The sequence below is a fragment of the Acanthochromis polyacanthus genome, chromosome 8 (assembly GCF_021347895.1).
Source record: "Acanthochromis polyacanthus isolate Apoly-LR-REF ecotype Palm Island chromosome 8, KAUST_Apoly_ChrSc, whole genome shotgun sequence".
Taxonomy (NCBI): domain Eukaryota; kingdom Metazoa; phylum Chordata; class Actinopteri; family Pomacentridae; genus Acanthochromis; species Acanthochromis polyacanthus.
Window position 1 is genome coordinate 37,277,311 of NC_067120.1, and position 22,372 is coordinate 37,299,682.

The 22,372-nt window shown below is 35.7% G+C and overlaps 1 protein-coding gene across 3 annotated transcripts in view; it reads left to right on the forward strand.

Annotated features, from left to right (window-relative positions):
• Positions 1-22,372, forward strand: part of kiaa0513 (KIAA0513 ortholog) — a 42,244-nt gene that overhangs the window by 15,304 nt on the left and 4,568 nt on the right. Inside the window, exons 3-11 of one of the 3 annotated variants that reach the window (XM_022211440.2) lie at positions 3,779-3,878; positions 4,704-4,777; positions 5,498-5,568; positions 7,534-7,767; positions 7,848-7,920; positions 9,971-10,048; positions 10,187-10,213; positions 14,478-14,558; positions 22,183-22,277. In XM_022211440.2, coding sequence (XP_022067132.1) covers positions 3,779-3,878; positions 4,704-4,777; positions 5,498-5,568; positions 7,534-7,767; positions 7,848-7,920; positions 9,971-10,048; positions 10,187-10,213; positions 14,478-14,558; positions 22,183-22,277 — 833 coding nt within the window. Of the gene's footprint in view, positions 1-3,778; positions 3,879-4,703; positions 4,778-5,497; positions 5,569-7,533; positions 7,768-7,847; positions 7,921-9,970; positions 10,049-10,183; positions 10,214-14,477; positions 14,559-22,182; positions 22,278-22,372 lie in introns of all 3 variants that reach the window. The other 2 variants (XM_022211439.2, XM_022211441.2) reach the window with 2 other exon arrangements.

A 22,372-nucleotide genomic window follows, 5' to 3' on the forward strand; every position in this document is an offset into this window, starting at 1 on the left:
GAAATTTTAGCACAAATTATGCTTTTTTTTTTTTTTTTAATTTTCCACTAAAGCTAACATAAAAATCAGAACTATTTTTTTTTTGCATGTCACCATAATCTGAAGAATTTGATTTACAGTCTGGATCATCTTTGCAGCTACTCAATAATTAAGCCTCCTGTTATGTTGTGTCTCAGATTGACCCATTTTAAAGTAAAATAGATAAATAAATAAATTGTTAAAAGTATTTTTTTGGAATGAAACTCCATCTGCTTGTCGTAACAAGTGTAATCAACATATAAAATAATCCACCCTGAACTGAAGAGTGTCTTAATTAATCAACTCCATAAAAAGAAAATAATTCAAAATGAAATTAAAAATAACAAAATAATTTCTAGACCATGAAAAGTTGTTTTGATCATAAAGTAAAATAATAGATTGTTCATTCTTCTTTTGTCAGCGTCTCATTTTTGTAATTTTTTTCTCCTTTTAGTTGTTTTTTTTTGTCATTGGGTTTTTTTGTCTCACTTCTGGTGTTGATCAACTTTTTTGTATTTTTTTTCTCGCTTTTGTCATTTTTTTGTCTAATTTTGGCGTTTGGTCATTTTTTTGTCCCTTTGTAACTTTTTGTCTAATTTTCTCTCTTTTGTTGTTGTTGTTGTTTCATGTCATTTGTGTCATTTTTTTGCATTTTGCGGGGTTTTTTGTCTCGCTTGTAGTGTTGTTCTGTTTTTTTTGTTTTTATTTTCTCGCTTTTGACATTTATTGCCTAATTTTTGTCGTTTGTCCATTTTTTGCCGCTTTCTAACTTTTTTGTCTCTTTTTGTTATTTTGTTTTGTGTTGTTTGTGTCATGTTTTTGTTGTTTTGTTTCTCGTTTTATGTTTCCTTTTGTCTCGCTTGTCGTATTTCTGTCATTTTATGTTTTGCTTTATGTGTTGTTTTGTGTATCCTTTTTATTATTGTTTTGTGTTTCTCGCTTGTGTTGTTTGTCTATTTTTTGGCGTTTTGTTTCTCGCTTTCTAACTTTGTCTCTTTTGCTGTGTTTCGTGTCATGTGCCTTATTTTTTGTCATTTTGCATCTCATTTTTTCTAATATTTTGTCTTGTTTTTGTCTTTTTTTGTTGTTGTTATTTGTCTAACTTTTGTCGTTTTGCTCATAAAGTGAAATACTGCATGGTTCAGATGAGATCAGATTAAGCTGAATAAAATGAGTTTTAAAGGGTGAAAATCTGTTCTGACAGACGTGTAAATGTGCAGAATTAGACGCTGTGTTGGACGTTGCAGATGGACACGTGTGCTTTAGATCAGGTTTATTATCTGTAAAAGCAGCCTGATGTCATTGAAGCTGTCCTGGAGAATTGCAAGAACACCCAGTGCAGAACAGAGAGCGTTTCCTCGCTGATGCTGGACGGCAGCCATCCTGTTTAGACGGAGGCTGGAGGTGCCCTTCGTCTGAAACGTGGTAGATGTTGGTGAAGGTGGAGCTGATGGTGGCACAATTCATCATCATTATCCTTTAATTAAGGCGTCCCAGGACAAACAAGTGTGATTATTTCATCAGCCACACCTCAGTAGGCCTCATTATCTCGGCTTTTATCCGTTTTATTTGTTGTTTTTGGTGGAGCAGAGATTTGTTTCTGCTTTCCACTTATCTAATCACTAATAAACATCAGTGATCAGTTATTTCACTTCAGATATCTGCAGTTTGTTTCTGACTAGTCACAGTTCTACTTCCACATAGTTCCCGTCAGTTCAGCACATCTACAGTATCTTCAGTTAAACCCCTGAACTCCAGGCTTCGTTTTTCAAGTTCTGCCCCGCTGTGGGAACAGAAAGAAGAAGTTGAATATTTTCCTTTTTCATTTTGAGAAACTTGAAAGTGTCTACAGGTTTTACCAACGCTGGAAAAATGGAGTGTCTACGTGCTATATATGTCTTTATTTTTGCATTTTTGCAATCTCTGTTCTGTTCATCATCTATAGGAAAAAAATGTAAAAAAAACAAACAAACAAAAAACAACACAACCAAAAAACAACAGCAGATATTTAGTGTGGGCGAGATGTCATTTATTTATTTGTAAAATGATGTTTTTTTGCTGATTTAAATACAGTTTTTCAGTGATGCTCTAATAGAACAGACTTTTTGATCGTTATTTCCAGTTTTAGTCTGTTCTGGTCCGATGACTCCTCATCAGCTGATCTGAACTCTGCTGGGCTGAAACCTTTAAATATCACATTTCTCTTGTGTTTAACGTCAGACGTTTCTGGTTTTTTATCTGCAGCTCTGATCGTTTCTCTGCCAGGCTCTGACTCTGTGACCTGAACACTGAGTTTATTTCCTCTAACCGTCGTCTTTCACGAGCTTCACGATCCCGTCAGCTGATGTCTGATTGTCTTTTGGTGTTGCAGTGAAAATAAAACAGATGCTGCATTGTAAAAATAAATAAGTTACAAAGAAAAGCTAAACTGTGGCAGTTGGTAGGAAAAAATATGTTAAACACTGTGGAATAGTGTAATGTTCAAAAACTGTGGAAATAAAGGCAAATATCTGTAAAATAATTAGATTGGCAGTGAATTTAGAAACGGTAAAACTAAACCAAGTGCAGTTTGGAAAGGCATCGGCATTATTTGTTTTAAAGAACTAAATTAATTTTTTTTTCTGTAATTTTAGTGGTTTTACTGTACTTAAACAAAACCAGTAAAATCTGTAAAATAAATCAGTAATAAATCAATAAAACAGTTTGGAAAATTAAAAAATATACCGTACTGCTTTCAATTGATGGCAATATTTTTTGCTGGTATAAATACAATAAATAATAATAAATATAAATGATTATATAATTTATATTTATATCATTTATATATAATAATGTACATTATCATTTATAACTTATTATAAATATAAACAATACATACAGTAATTTTAATATAAATTATTGTATTTAAAATGCAATAATATGCAGTTCTCATTTATAGTATAATTTTTATAAATGTAAATAATAAATACAGTAATTTTAATATAAATTATTATGTAACTTATATTTATAATATAATTATAATTTTTAGTCTAATTTTTATAAATAATACAGTAATTTTACAGTCAGATATTTTATGGTTAACATGTAAATTATTTTTCTGTGATTTTACTGGATATCTGTAATTTATCAAAGCTAGGCAACTCTAATGTATTAGATAAAAACTAATTGATTTACCATTTTTTTCTTTTAATTTGCATAATCTTTCTTTCTAATAACAATAAATGTAAAATAATTATTGTTTTGCTGATTTAAAGAGCAGAAAATGGTGTAATTTGACTTTTTTTTTTAAAGAATAATTACTATTTATAAAAATTAAACAAATTTACGTGGAACCTATTTCTTTTTAAAAAAAAATATGGATATTTTATAGCAAACATGCAGATTAGTGCTTTTTACTGCGATTAAACAAAACACAGAAATTCTGTAAAATAACAGTAAATTATTAAACAAATTCCAGTAAAATACTGTTATGATAATATTTATTTTTCACAGTGTGGATATGCTGACTGAATACTCTACAAAACTGTGAAATATTAACACATTATAAATCTGCTACTGCTTTATTTATAGAAAATATCAATAAAATTCAACCAAATTTTAGATTTGTTGAACCTTTTTGACCATTTTCTGTCATTCCAAACTCCCTGAACGACTCATTGATGGAAATTAGAGCTTTTTGGCTGACTAGCTGGTTGGAGTTCACCTCCAGAAGTGCTCCAGCTGTGGACAGGCTGAGTTTTCACACATTCTGTTTCCTCAGGGAGGACTTTGACCAGGAGGAAAAGGCTCGCTTTGGAGAACTGTGCAGCGGAGAGAACGGGAAAGGCAGGGAGTGGTTCGCCAAATACGTCAGCGCTCAGGTGAGTCTAAAGCGGCCCGACGTCACCTTAAAGAGGGAAATATTATGAAAGAGACGAGTCCTCAAACATCTGGACGTCTGGATTTACAAGTTAAAGTTCTAACTGACAGCATTAATACAGAAAAACACATCAAATTAGTCTCACACTCATTAAAAAAAACGAAATATTTCCTTCCAATCTGTGAAAATATTCAGCTTCTTTACACGTGAAACAAGAAAATTATTTAATATTCACATTTCTCTCTCAAATATCACCAAATATCTGTCAAAGAGCAGCATTTTTTTCTTTTAACACAGTAAAATACTATAATTTTCCAGTCAGATGTTGTAAAAAGAACCAGTACCGTTTAGAAAATAGATTTTACATGTGGATATTATTATTATTATTTACAGTTTTGTACAGTTTTTTATGGATAATGTGTGAATCAATACTTTTTAATGTAATTTTGCTTTTTACTATCAACAAAATGGTAAGAAAATTATTTAATATTCATGTTTTTCTTTCAAATAAGAGCAAATATCAGTAAAGATAACATTTTTTTATTTAAATACAGTAAAATGCGGTCAAGTGTTGCATAAAGAACCAGTAACATTTATAACATAGATGTATAGATTTTACTTAGCCGGAGATAATTAAATGCAGTAATTAATGCCTTTTAAATGTAATTATTTTACCCTTTTTAAGCATTTTTTTGCTCTATGGTGTCTATGTGAGAAGTTATTACACTTTAAATGTCTAAATATCAAACCAGACGCATATAGATAAAGATGTAATCTGATGGTTTTTGTTGTGTTTTTGTTGTTTTTTGTTGTGTTTTTGTCGCAGCGCTGCCACTCCAAGTGTGTGAGTGAAGCTACTTTCTACAGACTGGTTCAGTCCTTCGCAGTTGTTCTGTTTGAGTGAGTATGTTTAGGTTTTACTGAATAAATGCTCTCATATAATGCATTTAATGCTTTTTTTCCTCGTTGTTTTTTTAAAATTTTGGAGCTCTGTAGAGTGACATTGCAGCTCTTTGATGTGTCTTTTGAAAAAAAAAATTAAGCGACATTGCAGGAAATATCGAAATCAATATTTTTTTGTAATTTACTGAATTAAATAATTATTTATATGTTTATTAAAAAAATAATAGAAGGCAGCACACATACCATTTACTGGGAATTAAATCCCTCAGAAATCCAATTATTTTGCAAAACATTTTACATGTGTGTCTTTTCTACGTTGATTTATTAAAAACAGCTTTTTAAAACTTTTAAAAACTTTAAAAAAATAATTTATTTTGAAAAATTAAATAAAAAATCTCATAAAAATGCAGCCAAAAAGCCCTTTTTTTGAGATTTTAATATATTTTCTGAATGTATAAAAATGTCTGATTAGTTGTATTTGTTATATAACGCCTCATCTGCATATTTAAGTCGTTATTTTGTTTAATGTTGGAGCTCTGCAGTGTGACAGCGGAGCTCTCTGATCTGTTTCTAATATTTATTTTGCAGGAAAACGATCATTTCCAGCTCTGGCTGCTCATAAATACTGTTTTTACGATGGTCTCCTTGTGGTTTCTTGATGTTTGTTGACAGCTAGAAGCAGTGATTTCAGCTTTTAAAGAGACGTTGTGTTCACAGGTGTTACCAGATGGACGACTACAGCCCGGCCAAAAACCTCATGACCATGTGCTTCACCTACTACTACATCGGTAAGGTCTGATCCAGTGAGCAGAGTGACTTCATGACCTTCTGCTGCTCTGATTAAAGGAGAAAGCGACTGCTAGCTGCAGAAGGCTCGGTGCTGATTCAGCCGCCGTCGGTTTGGCTTCGTGGTTTTTTTTTTTTCTTGCACCACAAATGTAAGTTTGTGCTGATGCAGGCAGGAAGTGCTGAGTGATTATTGCACCGCTGCGAGACGTTCAATGCGTCAACATCCGTCTGCAGGCACCTCTGAGAACACTGATAAGTCATTTACCCTCAAAGTTAACCTGCTCTGAAAGCAGCTCTGCTCTAATAATGTAGTAATTAATTAATAAAGCAGCTTTAGCAGCAGGAACGTGCTGTAACAGAAGAAACAACAACAGGATGTTCAGAAGAACAGGCAGCCACACAGAGCATGAATCCGTTAAAATTAAGATTAAATTAATCCTCTCAACAACAACAACACATTGGTTGGTTTTAATTGTGTGTTATATGTGAATAAGTAAATTACAAGTAAATTACAAATGCCAAAATGACATCATTTATCAGAGCTACAAACTGTAAAAACAGGAAATCTGTCAAACTCTGAACTTTCAGGGAGGCCTTGAACGTATCTCGTGACCCGTAGTTCCATCAGGAAAATGAATCAAATCTAATTTTAAATATGTGTCTTTGTGGTCTGTTCTTATGTTTTCATTTGAATTTTTTGCCTCTTTGTGTCTCTGTTGCTGTTTCTCGTCTCTTTGTAGATACGTTGTGTCTTTTTATGGTTGTTTTGAGTCTTTTCGTGGGCGTTTTGTGTTTGAATTTTACGAAAATCGCTTCATTCTTCATCGTTCGTTTAAAAATTAGCTGGAAATCAATCATTTTCAGTCAAATTCCTGAAAAAAATCAACAAAATTCTGCATTTCGTGCAAGTGACGGGTTTAAAGAGGCACAATCTTCAAAAAAATAGTCAAAATTACAATTAAATCATGGGATTTTCATGTCTTACACACATTATGTACATAGCATTTTACTTTTACATTTTTATATTGTATATATTGTGACACTTTATACATTTGTTTTTATTCTTTTTTACCAGTCTGATGACAAGCTAATGCACTGAAGTTTCGTTCAAATGTGCACTAACTGGTGTACGTTATGAATATTCGGATCTCAGAATGAATATTGGGACACCACCGTCATGGCCGGATATTCGGCTCCAGCCCTACTGCACAGAAAACGTTATTTCTTCATTCTCTGTTCTGTTTCCATAGATGTACCAGACTTTATATTGTTGTGAAAAATGACCCCACAGTGAGAAAAAAATGTGGAAAAAAAACGCCAAGAAGCTGCTTGGAGTTGAAACAGTTTGGATTAAGTTCAAGCAAGAAGACAAAAAACACAAAAATGCATCATGCCAATATAAATAATTACAAATAAAAACCTCAATATGTAACAAAAAGACAATATTAAGGTCAAACCAGTCTGTGAAAATGGGTTTTAAAGGTGATTTTTAAAGAAATCGATGGATCTGTGAGACTTGATTAAAAAAAAAATCAACTTTTTAGATTTAAGCCCCAGTTTTGGACCATCTAGAAGCTTCATATTTAAATATCTAAGGTTGCTGAGTGGCTCATATGGGAACAACATTTCTCTAAATCTTAAAAAATCATCAGAAAAATCTTAAAATTTCTCCTAAAATGAACAGGACAGAAGCGGGACTGAAGCCTTGTGACGTTATCGACTTGCAAACTGCAGAAAAACCACGCTAACAATAAAACCACCTGCACGTTTCTCTTGGTTCTGAACACCGGAGGCTGACGGACTAATTACTGTTTTCACTTCCAGCTGACTGAGCTGCAGCTGGATGAGTTTATTTTTCCTCAACACCACATGATGACTCACCTGTGAGCTTCACCGGCTACAGGTAGCTGCTGGTGGACCTTCTAAACCCGTAAAGCGTCTTCATTCTGAGCTCTGATCTTCAGGTAAATCCCCGCCGTCGCCCTCAGAGCTGCTGGACCGCGGCGCCCCTCCACCCGCTCTGGACTCGTACCTGAACAAGGCCAACTCCTGGCTGACGGGGAAGAAGGACGCCGCCGAACGCCTCCTCAAAAACACATCCAAGACCGACGTCAAAGGATTCTTCGGAGGGCTGGAGAGCAAACTGAGGAGCTCGATGGCTGGAGAAGGTCCAGTGGAGACCAAGCCCAAATCTCCTGGTATTACTTCTGCTTCTTAAGAGTAAATAAATGCAAAGTAGAAGTGAGTTCACCCCGCCGTGTTTCCTGTTTTTCTCTAGTGTCGGAGGCTCCAGAGGAAAAGAAAGGAGAGAAGGTTTACCTGTACACTCACCTGAAGCAGCAGCCCATCTGGTCAGAGCTCATTACCTCCATTCACCAAACCTTAAAAGAAAGAAAGCTCACTCATGTTTGTCTTTTTTTTCTGTGCCTACATGCATGATTAAGGTGGTAGTCTACCCTCATTTATTAAACAACTTGTTATAATTTTTTCTAAACAATCCAACCAATCGACACAAAACTTGGCACAAACAAAGATGGATTTAGTAGAAGCATTTTACATTGAGCTGAAGTCTGCCATATTTCATAGTTTCCATGGTGACAACAGATTTGGCGAGATACAAAGAATCTTGTGGAGCAAATATCTTCAGAAGGAAAATAGCTATGCACACCAAATTTGGTGTGCTGCTGATTTCTTATGTTATTATGCATGTTTGACTGATTTTTACTTCACCTAATATTTCTGCTCAAATACAAAAAAAGGACTCTTCATGGTTATCATTCAAATATACAAAAAATAGGAAAAATTGTCAAAACATAAAGCACTATGAAACATATAAGCAGTCCAAAAATAAAGGCAATACATCAAATTCCCTTCTCTCTAGGCTTTCCACAATCTCGCACTTTGAAAAATTCCTAATCGATCTCCTCTTTCTACTGTCTTCTCTCACCAGTTTTTAATAAAACATTGTTTTAAAAAATGCCAAAATAACAAGATTCAAAGAGATTGTCGCAAATAAAATTTGGTTTACAGATCAGCTGTTCATTTTGGTTGCTATGGTGGTTGCTATGCCAAATTAAATGGCATACTCCGACAAAAACTTGTTTTTTGAAGACATTCCTTTATATGCTGACAAAAAAAAAAGCAATAGTAAAAGTACAATAATGTAGCAAAGTCAAAAAAAGGAAAAAAAAATGTTTCAAAAGTTTCAAGTTTTAACTCTTAGTTATAGGTAGACCACTAGCTTAAGTAAAACATGTTAAATCTGGACTCACAGGCGACGCTGGTTTTAGAGTTAGAAGTTGTTTTTGCAGAGCATGGTGGTGACGGTATCATGCCATGGATCCATGTTTGACGTGCCGTAACTTGATAAACAGTGAGATAATAGACCAAAAAATAATTTATGCTTGATCCAACATGAATATACTTAATTTTCTTTATACTAATAACAAATATCTGTAAAATAATGAGGTGATTTGATGATTTAAAAAAAGTAAAATCATGTGAAATGGTCGGACATTCATAAAAATAGAGTTTGGATATTATGGGTGGTTTTGTTTTCTTTTTACAATCAACTTGTGAATTATTACTTTTTACCCTTTATTTTACATGTTTTAACTAAAATTGATAATTAACAGGTTATTTATGTGTGTAATTTAATAAAACAGGAAGGAAACATCTGTAAAATAACTACATTGTTTAGAAAAACAGTTAACATTTGGGTTTTGTTTGGTTTTTAAAGTGCAGTTTTTACCATAAGTAAATTAACTCTTTTTTTTTCTGTCATTTTACTTGATATAAAATCTGAAATAAGTGAACTAATAGTCCAAAAATATTTGTTATTGAGCTTGAATATACATATTTTTTCTTTATACTAATAACAAATATCTGTAAAATAGTTAGTCAGCATGTGAATTTTTACTTTTGATTTTACAGATTTTTAAGAAAACAGGAAAACCTGTACAGTAACAGTAAATTTTTTGGTGAATTCCGGTTAATTTTTCACATTTTATAGAAACACAGCTGGTCTAGATTTGCAGATGAATATTAATGTAAATAAAGTGTGAAAGCTAGCTGTTTTAGAGCGTTAAATGCATTTTTTTGTGCTTTTATACGGTAAATTTCATTCTTTTCTGCCTAAAGAGAAGTGTTTTTCTGTGTTTTGGGTGCACATGTCGGATAAAAAGCCGTAAACTCGGTTGTTTTCTAAAGTACAGACTAGTTGGAGACCTAAAATCTTTCCATCGGTTCAGTTTAGTTCGTGTCGTTGCTCCACTTTCCCTTTTTTTTTTTTTTGGAGCCTCAGATGTTGGAGCTGACCGTCCACATTAACCATGCGTCACAGCCTCGGTGTGGTTTGGCCTGCAGCAGTCTCAGGTTCTCTGACGTGTCGTTTCTCTGCAGGCACACGCTGAGGTTCTGGAACGCTGCGTTCTTCGACGCCGTCCACTGCGAGAGGAAGAAGAGATCTCCGACCACCAGGTGATGAGCGGCAGAGAAACCTGAATAAAGGCTGCAGTGATGTCCTGCCGGTTCTTCTTCTTCTTCTCTTGTTGCTGTTCTCCTCTTTCTGCATGTTAACCCTTTGTCTCCTCCTTGTGCCTCGCTGCCGGGCAGAAGGACGCAGGACGAAGAGAAAGACGAGAGGTCTGTCGCTCTGTGTCCCCGAAAGAGAAAAGTAAAGATGGACGGAGGTGGAGGTGGAGGACAGATGTTTAACAGCTGTTTTCAGACAGAATGACTCACTCTGAAGGAGGCAGAGAGCATCAGAATATCTGGATTTATGTAGAAAAAGAGCCTTTACCTGGTTGTAAAATGTTGAATATAGTAGATTTTCCTGACAGATGTTGCCATCTGTCCATTTTTCACTTTATAAAACATGTGATGGAGCGTTACTACGTGTGATTTTACACAAGGAGGAAGACAGGATTTAGTAAAACTACTGACATGACAGTTTACACCCTGAGTCAGACGTGATTCATCAACGCTTATCCTAAATTTCTTTGCACAACTCAACTTCTTTACACCGTCTACAACATAAATTTGCACATTTTGATTATTTTTTTTGCTTTTTTTGTCACTTGAAATACTTAAAATTCCTTGGATTTGACTCCTAACTCTTGATTTCTGCTACATTTTTGTATCCTAATTTTAAAATGACACCAAATCACCACGTCAGATTCCTTATATGTTCACTACTTGCAAAAAAAAAACAGACTGAAATCGAAGCCATTGCAGTTTCTTAGTTGCATTGGTTGCAATTTCGTTACGTTTGCTGTTAAAACTATGACACATCCCATAATATCAATGATCAGAGCTGATTAAAGAACTTATTGCAAGAGTTTAGAGTCACTTTTATCTCATTCAGGACAGATTTTAAAAGAAATCTGGATGATTTTGTATCAGTTTGGTCAAATTTTGAATTGTTTTGGAGAATTTTTTTCAAAAATCATTTTGCACAGGCTTTACAGCATTTGATTTTAGGCAACTTTTTTGTTATTTTGAAAAGGTTTCGAGGCATTTTAAGGTACTTTGGACAATTTTTTAGTTTTCTTTGACCAATTTTAGAGAAACTGGAGTAAATTTGGAGTAATTTTGACCAAACTGAAGCAGAAAACACATCAAACGATCCGAAGATGTCCAAAATTAATTGGACAAAAATGACAGAAACCTTCCAAAATGACTCCATATTTCACAAAATTATTCAAAAGAAAAGTTCAAAAGAGCCTGAAATTTTATCCAAAACAACTTGAAAATAGTTTAAAAAGTTGCAAATGACTCAAAAAAGTGGTTAAAAATGACATGAAAGTTGTGAAAAATTACTCAGTTCTGTTAAAACAACGACTTGAAATCTAGATGTGACATCTAGATTGGATGTAAAATTAATTCACCTGCAGCTTTTACGAGAACTCAAATGTATATTTTATCCATCAAAACTGCATGGCTGTCATCCAAATTAAATGAAAATCGGCCCATAATTTCTCAAAATCAGTCCAGAATGACAAAAATCTTACAAAAGCGACTTCAAAATTCACACAAAAAAGACTTGAAAATTGTTGAAAAAAATTCAAAATGACCTGAAAGTCGTCCAAATTAAATGAAAATCAGTCCATAATTTGTCCAGAAACACAGAAATCTTTCAAAAATGTCCAAAATTGATTTCAAAAGTTGTCGAAATGGCATAAAAGTTACTGAAATTTATGCAAAAATGACTCAGAATTCAACTCAGATGTGTTTTTCCTTCTAAAATTCTGTGTGTCTGAAAAAAGTCCATTAAAACATAAATAAACAGACATTTCAGTGAAGTTTTCTGTTGGATTTACTTGATTTACCACTGAATATGTCAGTGGTTTTACAAACTCCGGCTCCTCCTTGTGTCACGCTTTTGATGTTTCGTCCGTCACATGTTTCAAATTTATCCCGTCACATAAACAAATAATCAGATTTAATCTGTTTGTAGGTTTGGAACATGGATCAGTGTTTTGGTTCAGGCTGATTATTCTGGTATAACAGGGCCGAATCACAGACTGGAGGAGAATCTGAGGAGTGTAGAGAAGAAATAAAGCTCAGAGGAGGCAGAGAAAGGCTGCTGATGAGGGTTAAAGAGGCAGCAGCTTGGTGTTCGGCCCTGAGGTGGAGGGTCGAGGTCTGATTCATCAGATCTGCTCCGGTGAACACCGAGAGGAGGAAGCTGTAGTCATGAAGCTGCTGCTGCTGCTGCTGTTGTGTATAAATTAAAAGACAGAATCTGCTCAATCGCAGCAGGAGAGGGAGCCGGATGTGGCGTTGCTTGTAGTTGTAATCGGATTGAGTTTTACACTCGCTGCTTTCTGTGTTTGGCTTCTGTCGGCATGTCGTCGTGTGATTCTCGTGGTTCTTTTGCAGCCATGGTTTGTGTAACGTGCAGAGGTTTTGTTTCTGTCTGGAGGTGACTCTTCACAGCTCACTGCACGTTCACAGCATGTTTTTAATCCATCTGCATGCTTTACCGTCTTCACTGTGTTTCAGCTGCAGACTGGATGCTGAGACATTAACAACCGAACTCATGAGCTGCTTCGCTTTTTCTTTTCTGCCCTGACAAATACCGTTTTATATCATAAATTAAAGGTGTATATTTAAACCATACATCACTATTCAAACTGATATAATGTTAGAAAAGAGTTTACTCTCAATTACAGCAGACAAAATACCAAAATTCACCTCAGTTTATTTTTTTGTTACATTTTTATATTAGTTGTTTAAGTAAAACATTACATATGTAAAATACTTAATTCAACATTTTATCATCCACACATTTTCTGCAATAATTTGCTTTTTTGGTAAATATTTAAATCCAAATTAAACAAAGAAAATTTAAGTTTGCACATTTACATCTATACATGCAGTCCTGAGCTGCTTAAATAGATAAAACGCTAAATATGCATTGATGACACAAAAACTATTATTACAAACCAAAAAGAACAAAATATAAGCAGCAGTAAAAAGTAAAAAAAATATCATTATTAAAAAGATGACTACATAATTATGAGATAAATAAACACATTAATTCTTTTTCAAGAAATTTTAAAATGCAAATGTTATTTCAGTTTAATTTCACATTTTTATTATTATTTATATCATAATGCATTTTTTAAAAGTTGGCTTTTAATTCATTGCATTATTTTTCAACAGTTGACATGTTTGACATTTGATAATGTCATAATTTTAATAATACAGATTGGTCTTATTTCTTATTGGCTTTTTTATTTCTTATTTAGTTTGTTGAAGTTGTTTTACTTTTATAATGTTTTTATTTTACTGTGACATTTTTATTTCAACATGTTTGTTTAAATATAATTTTAAACATAAAATGCTATCTTGAAATAACGTTGAATGAAAATGACTTGAAGTTTTGTATATATAAAAAATTCTTCACAAAATATTTTGACAATTTTGTACACAAACATTGAGTTGAAAGGAAAATCTATTATCATTATTATCATCATTAATCATCATAATCATTATTATTTTGAATCTATTATTTTCATCATTATCATTAATAATGATAATAATAGTTGTAATGATAATTATAGTAATTAAACCTTTGAGGCGTGGCCTGCTTTTTCAATGAGTCAAATTATAGATGTAATTGGAGTTTATAGGATTAATTTTTGTTTGCATTCAAAACAAGTTTTGCTTGAGATTCTAAAATATTAAAGTGTAGTTTATGAAGTCTCTCTGTGATAAAAGCTATACAGTGATATCATCAACAAGTATAAACATCTTTATTATTATTTTTATTTAAAGAGAGAATAACAGAGGACCCAATATGGAGCCCTGTGGTGCTCCATTAATAACAAAAATCCTATTAGCCTTCACAAACTGATAGAAAGTTAATTTAATCAGCCTGTTTTTAAATCAGACAGGAAATGATCCACAACAGCCAACATTTCAATACTAATAGTATTACTACTATTACTAATAATAATGTCTTCATGTTGTTGATGGCATGAAAGCATTTCCAGGTTGTTTTCCAGTAAGTTGGTGCTTTCCATGCGCTTGTTAAATGGGATGATTCCTTGTGAACGAATCATTTGTTATATTTGGTTGCTGATGGCTGGTTAATGTGCTGTTATATCATCTCGTGTTTTATGTGTGATGGAATCTCTCTCTGTCACACAAACAGCCTCGGGGACGGATGTCACTGATTTAAAAAAAAAATAAATAAATTATCGAGCTGTTTTCCAGCCTCACCGATCGGTTGAAACGCTGCAGCGTTCTCCGGCTCTTTGTGCCGCCGTGGTGCTGCCTGCAGTCGGCCCAGCGGCGCTGACGACTGATATTTGTTGACATCCAGCCCTGGTGTGTTTGTGTGGAGGAGCTGAAGGTCAGGAGGAATTAAAGGCTGACTCTGGCTGTCTCTGTGCTGCAGGGAGAAGTGGTGTCATATGACCCAGGAGGAGAGAGACGACAGCTCCAAAATCGATGAGAACATTGCCTTCGGCCAACTGGGGTAGGAAAAAGATGTCTGTTATACAGAGAAACGAGGCCTGTAGAGGATGAACAGGTTGTAGGAGGCCTCCTAGTGGTAAAACACTCATAGGGCATCCTTTATAAATTGTAATTAATGGATTCATTTATGATTAATGCATCATCTACTCATGCTGTGAGTCCATCTGTTACTGCTACCTCTGATATCTGATAGTCTCATTAATGTCATTTTTAGTTTTACTCTTCTTATTACCAGGTGACTCCACTGAAACTAGCAAACAAACATCTAGTGGCTAAAACTAACTCCACACTAACACATATTTTATTTTTTGTGTCTTATTGTGCACTAAGAGAAGCATCCTCATTACACCAAAACCACTATGTTGGATTTTCTTTTTCATAAACTATGGGCATTTAAATCTTATCTAAGGATTTCCTTAGAGACTTTATGCTAAGCTGAGCTAAACTGTCTTCTAGCTGTAATTTTATTATTTCTATCCCATTTTTGCCATTTTAAAGTTATCACACACATTTTTTTAGGAGTAAAAATTCTTGTATGAGCCGTCTTCATGCCAGTAAGCCAAATATAAAGTAAGAGGAAGTGGGCAGTTAGCTTAGCATAAAGATAGAAACAGTGAGTAAACAAGCTAGTGACAAAACATATTAAGACTTCAGAGTAAGGAACTTTGTGCTAAGCTAACTGTCTTCTGGCTGAAGCTTCATATCAATCTTTAGTGTTTATTGTTTACATGTTTGCATCCCATTTTGCCATTTTGGCCGATCACATTTACAGTTTTATGTTTTGTGAAAAGAACAGCAATAAAGGTAACACAATGGTTAGCTTAGCTTACATATAATTGTAGAATTAGCTAGGCTAACTTTGTCCACATTTGACAAAATTCATATATAAACACTTCTAAAAATCCTTCACCAACAGAAATTTAGCTTGTTTAAATCATACAAAAAGCAAAATATAAAAGTGACAAATTATTTCAATGCAGTTGACTTTATGCTAAGCTATGCTAAGTATCCTTTGGCTTTAGCTTCACATGAAGCAGAGAGATAGTCAGTCTTTAGCTTTATGCTGCCACACGTTTACCATTTATTAACTTTATTTTTTACGTGAAATTTTATATTTATATATCGAGTACTTTCTGGGACTTTCTGAGACTGTTTGAACAACAATATTACAAAAACTATTAAAGCTAAAAATGAAAAATTTTCACTGCTCATCGTTCTCATCATATCGTTGATTCAGAATCTAATATTATATGTACAGGGTGTCTCTAAAGTCTGAACACAGGAAATATTATTCACTATCTTTTTTTTTGTCTCTGTGACGGAGCGCCGGTGAACGCCCGTCATTCCCTGGCAACGCGTGTCTCTCTCTCGCTCCGTGCCGGTGAGCGCCGGGGCAGAGAGTGCGCCGCCATTTCACCGTGCAAAACATACATTATCATTTTAATGCACTATTCGCCTCCACCGGACTTTTGTGCTGGCTGCGGTCGGCGTCCGAGGGTGCACACTCGGCGCCGATGCGGCACACACACACACACACACACACACACACACACACACCTGCTGTTGCTCCATCCTGTTCACTCCTCCAGAGACTAAGCCGAACTTCTTCTTCTTCTTCTTTTTGTTTAATGGCAGTTGGCACGCAACTTTAGGTGCATTACCGCCACCTTCTGGAATGGAGTGTGGGGCAGGAAGGCCCCAGCAGCCCTTAAACCCTCTCTCTTAAACCTGTTCTTTCCATAAATAAAAGCAATGCTCTAGCAACATGTTTCAAAGATAAATTACTCAAAATTTCCCTGACCTCGAATTTAATTTTACTATCACAGACTTTCCTCTTGAATGCTCTTCTCTGCTGCTGAAACTTGGGGCAATAAATCAATACATGTTCAACATTCTCCTCCACTCTACAGCATTCACATTCCCCTGTATTATGCTTACCAATAATTCTCAGAGTACTATTCAGCCCTGTGTGCCCGAGTCTTAATCGTGACAAGACATCCTCCTCTTTCCGGCCTAAACAGCCCTGTTCTACTAAATTCCTCTCTACACTTCTTTGAATGGAGTAATAAAAGCGACCTTTCAAGCAGGTATCCCATTGTCTTTGCCACTTCTTCTTCATTTGTTCTTTAACTATTGTTTTAACTTCAGATCTACTATATTTCATGGGAAAGTCAATTACACTTTTAGCAGCCCCTCTTTTTGCATATTTGTCTGCAAACTCATTTCCATCCACTCCTATGTGTGCCGGAACCCACAAAATAATAACTTGCTTGCCTTGTCTCCCTAGCCTATAACTAACTTGACCAATTTCACATATAATATCTTGTCTAGCCTCAGATTTCAAATTTTTAACACTTATTGCTGCACTGCTGGAGTCAGTTGCAATCACAGTTCTCTCTTTTCCATTGTCCTCTGTCCAGTTTAAAGCCAGCAATATTGCTGCCAATTCCCCAGTGTACACTGATAACTTATCGCTTGTTCTTTTATTAATAGCAATGCCTAAATCAGGAATAACAAAGGACACTCCAACCTGACCTGAAAGTGACCTTGACGCATCAGTATAAATAACCAAATCATTTGAATAAACATAAGAAATATACCCATTAACAGAACCACTACTACACTTCTTTTCCAATAAGCTTAGATCCACCTTTATCTCTGTCAGTAACCATGGAGGAGTAAGAGAAATTGAAACCGTTGGACTTATTTCAAGTTGATCTATTCCGGACTCTTGTGTCATGCTTTCTATTACCCATCCAAAGCTATTAATCTGCATCTTTCCTTTTTCCTGACTTGGCTGCAACACGTTCAACACCGGATGACTTTGTCTATGTCCCTGCAAGTTAGCCCAATAAGTCAGAGCTAATTGCATCCTTCTAAACTCTAATGGCATCTCTCCCATCTCCACTTGAATGGCATCTACTGGGGTTGTTTTCATTGCTCCACAGCATAACCTCAATGCAAGACTCTGAACAACTTCCAATTTTTTCAGGTTGGTCTTGGCAGCTGAACTGTAAACTACACAACCATAATCTATCACTGATCTGACCATAGCAATATAAATTGCTTTAAGACAATTCCGGCTAGCTCCCCAGTCCCGACCCCTCAAACATCTCATAATATTTATCACCTTCTTACATTTTTCCACCACCTTACTAATGTGCAACACCCATGTTAGCCTTGGATCAAACCATATACCCAAATACTTAAACTCACTTACTTTTTCTAAATTCACCCCATACAGTTTAACATTTACTTGATCAACCTTTTTTCGTGTAAAAAACATTGTTTTTGTCTTACTGACAGAAAATCTAAAACCCCACCTTATAGTCCATTCCTCCACTTTGTGTATAGCTTGTTGCATTTTACTCACAATAAAATTAATATTTTTACCCCTTTTCCACATTACTCCATCATCTGCAAAAAGAGAACATCCTACAAAACCTTCAACATCACAAAATATTTCATTTATCATAACACTAAATAACACAGGGCTTACTACACTACCTTGAGGTGTGCCGTTTTCTACATCATACTTAGCACTAAAATCTTTCCCCACTCGCACTAGAATTTTTCTTTCACTTAAAAAACTTTTCACCCATCCCAACATCTTCCCACGGATTCCCATCTGATGTAACCTTATGATTAGCCCCTCCCTCCACATCATATCATACGCTTTCTCCACATCAAAGAAAACAGCAATCACACTCTCCTTATTCACTTGGGCCTTCCTAATTTCATATTCCAAAATAACCACAGGATCCAAAGTACTCCTCCCCTTCCTAAACCCATACTGATGGTTTTTAAGTAACTCATACTTTTCTAAAAAGTAACAAAGCCTGTCATTGACCATTTTCTCCATCAATTTACCCACATGGGAGGTCAGTGCAATAGGCCTATAACTCTCAGCTAAACAAGGATCCTTACCTGGCTTACAGATTGGTATAATTACAGCTTCCTTCCATTGTTCAGGCAAATAGCCCTCTGCCCACACTTTATTATACAGAACAAGCAAAAAATTTTTACATTTACCACTAAGATTCTTTAGCATACTATAGCTAACTTCATCTTTCCCAGGAGTTGTTTTACCACACTTGCTTAACGCGTCATTTAGCTCCTTCATTGTGAATTCTGTATTAATCACACTATCAGCGCCCCCTACATTCTCAAACATATTAATATGACTCCCCACAGTCTCCTCTCTTGCTCTCTTCTCCTCTAAACTTAGATTACTACTGCTATGAACTTTTACAAAATGTTTAGCTAACAGCTCTGCTTTATCTGAATTTCTAACAACCGTCTGCTCACCATTTTTCATTACTGGGTAGTTATAACTTTTATAAATTCCTGACATTCTTTTAATTGTTCCCCATACTTGGCTTATAGGTGTCTGCCTACCCAACTTCCCACAATACTCTCTCCAATAAGCTCTTTTAGTCCCTTTAATTACTTTCCTTGCCTCTGCTTCCTTCCTTTTGAATTCAATATAATTTTGATAAGACAGATTTCTTTTAAGACTCTTATAAGCTTTATTCCTTTCTCGAATAACAGTACTACAATCTTCAGACCACCAAGGCACAATCTTCCCCTTGCGCCTTCCTTCCTTCCTTTTAATCGTCTTTTCTGCTGCTCTTACAATTGCCCTGCAAAAGGACAAATTATAATCATTAACATTAGATTGCACATCAATACATTCCATTTCCTTGTCACACAAAATTCTAAACCTATTCCAATCTATGTCTTTATAGCACCACCTCCTCACTCCCCCTATATCCACATTCTCAATATTTACACCCACCTCTATACTAATTGGGCGATGGTCACTCCCTATAGTTGTCTCTCTATCCACTTTCCAACTACAAATCCCAGCAATATTTTCAGACACTAAAGTCAAGTCAATAGCTGACTCTGTTCCTCTTTTAAAATCACACCTTGTTCCACTTCCATCATTCAGGCAAACAAGACTCTTTAAATCTATCATCTCCTCAACCACTTCACCATTCTCATCATTACGACCCCCCCACAGCGTGCTGTGAGCATTAAAGTCACCACAACAAATACATTTACCCTCAAGATAATTCATAATAACTTCCATTCCTTCCAGTGATAACTTTTTACATGGATTATAAAAATTGACCACAACAACCCTACCCTCCTTACCCCACACTTCGATAACAATAAACTCCAAATCTTTCCCTTTATTTAACACCCTATACTGAACACCATCTTTAATAAAAATAGCACATCCTCCACCATTTCCTCCTTCCCTATCCCTTCGTACACACTGGTATCCTCTAATAACGAAATCTAATGAGGGTTTGAGTCGAGTTTCCTGAATACAAATTAAATCTGGCTTCACCTCACTATATTGCACATATCCTTTAAATTCCTGTCCGTTCGCAACAAGGCTCCTGGCATTCCATTGAAGAATATTCAGGTCTTTTCACTAATTGCTCCACTCATCTTACTGTCCTCTTCCAGCCTCCTGTACACCTGCTCCCATGACACCCCTCTAGCACCCAGATACATCTCTGCACCCTTTACCACCATCTTGGTCTTATCCACTTTATGCTTTGCCTGCTCATTACAATTAATCACGTAGGACAAAAACATCACTACATCCTTTACAGACAAAACAATACCTCTCTCACCCCTATTGGAACCAATTCTGGACTCATCCATACCAACATTTCTTTGCGTGTGAACCTTCTTCACAGCTTCTGCGTACGAAATGTTATTTGCCACTTTAACCTTTTCAACCTCAACAGCCTTCTTTCTTACCTCACACCCACCAAACGTCACAGTGTGTTGCCCTCCACAATTGCAACACTTCACTGGAGCATTTTCAATACAGTCCTCAATCCTGTGATCTCCTCCACATTTGGAACACTTCTGCTTGCCCCTGCACACCGCTGCTATGTGGCCATAAACCTGACACTTATAACATCGAAGCGGAGGTGGTACATATTCCCTAACCGGGAAACTCAAACAGCCAACTTTCACTCTCTCAGGAATCACATTATCTTGAAACTGAATCAAAATCGACCTACTCTGCACTCTCTGGCCATCAACAGTTCTCATCAACCTTTTAACAGATACAACTCCTGGCCCAAAACTGCTTTTAAGTTTCTCAAGGTCCTCATCGAATGGAATACCTGTAATAACTCCACGGGACCCTTTCTTCTCACCAACAACTTTACGCTCACTCACAACCAACTTTCCAATGCTTCCAAGCTGCATCGCTGCATTTTTCTGTTCTTCAGACTTGCACACTATAATAAGACATCCATCCCTCAGTACTTTTGCAAAAACAACCTCACCTAGTTTCTTTTTTAATTCCCTCGATAAAGTCAATATTCCACAACTTGCCACATTGCTCTCATCTTTAAACTTAAGGATCACTTTAGGATTAACCTGCTCTCTGACTACTCTTTTCCGATTTCCTGAACTCCCTTCCTCTGAATTCACACTTTCCAAACCACGCTTGCTACTCTGACTCGGACCCCTAAACCCAGATCCCCTCAGCCCTGATCCTGAAAAGTCAACAAAGTCACTCAATTCATCCATGTCACTGTCACCGTCCACTTGGGACGCCATCCCGCCCCAGTCACAAACCAGATTATGCCAACTACCGATTTTCCAAAATCTCCTATCTTCCACCCGCGCGTCTCAAGAATAACCAGCGCTGCTGCTGTCTTCAGAGACGATCCGGTCTCACACACCTTCCACTTTCCTAAGCCGAACTGCTTGCATGGCACGTCTTAAAAATGCTGGGTGGCGCGCATTTTTGAATCAGGTGACATGGAACCTTCCATTATTGGGGAGTAGATTTTTGAATGTTTGTTTAGCTGGTTGGAAATGCTGTTTGGGGAAGCCAATAATCATTTATTTGTTTACTTATGTGTATATCTGAAATGGATTGTGTAGAAATGATGTGAAATTCTTTATGTGAGGTATTGTTTTTGCATGGAACCCTCTGTTGGCATATTGGTGGTTGCCCAGGGGAGGGGCAAGGGGTATAAAAGGAGCTGTGGTTCATTGTGTGTGGATGGGCTTGGATCAGCTAGTCACATTGTGGGTGATTAGCTGGAAAAATTGTGGATTTTTTTTTTCTTTTTCCCCTCACCTTTCCAAATGTAAATACTTTGTTTGCGTACATTTTTGCTGCAGTGATTTATTTGTTTTTTTTTCCCTCGTCGGCTTTTTCACTGCTGTATTGGAACAATGGGTGCTGAATAAACTAAAAGACACTGAAGCATGGTCGTCTGAACCATCACTACTTACTGCAGAATCGAACCGTGACATTCTCCACAAATTAAATGTGGCTATCATATTAAATATATATTTGATTATCAAATATATATATATATATATATTAAATTCAATACCTGACAAAAATGATATATATAATAAAATGTTGTTAAAAACAGATTTTCTTAAAAATGTGTTTTTGCCGATGTGTCCACACTTCAGTGACACTATGAACAAATAGATTAAATGGGTGAGTTGAATTAGGAGAAAAACTGAATGGAACCCAAAGCATATGTCTGTGTTTAGTGAGGACTCAAGGTGGTAAAAGCTGAATATTTATAGTGCGTTTGATATATTTTCCGTTGTGTTTTCAGGACGTTCACTCACAACATGTTGGCGTTTGGCCTCAGTAAGAAACTCTGCAATGACTTCCTGAAGAAGCAGGCGGTTATTGGGAACCTGAATGAAGGTAACACTGCTCTGTTCATTTATTAAGTCTATATTTTAGAGGTAAATTGCCTAATGGAGTTCAATTTTAAAACAACAGACAAGCTAACAAACAGA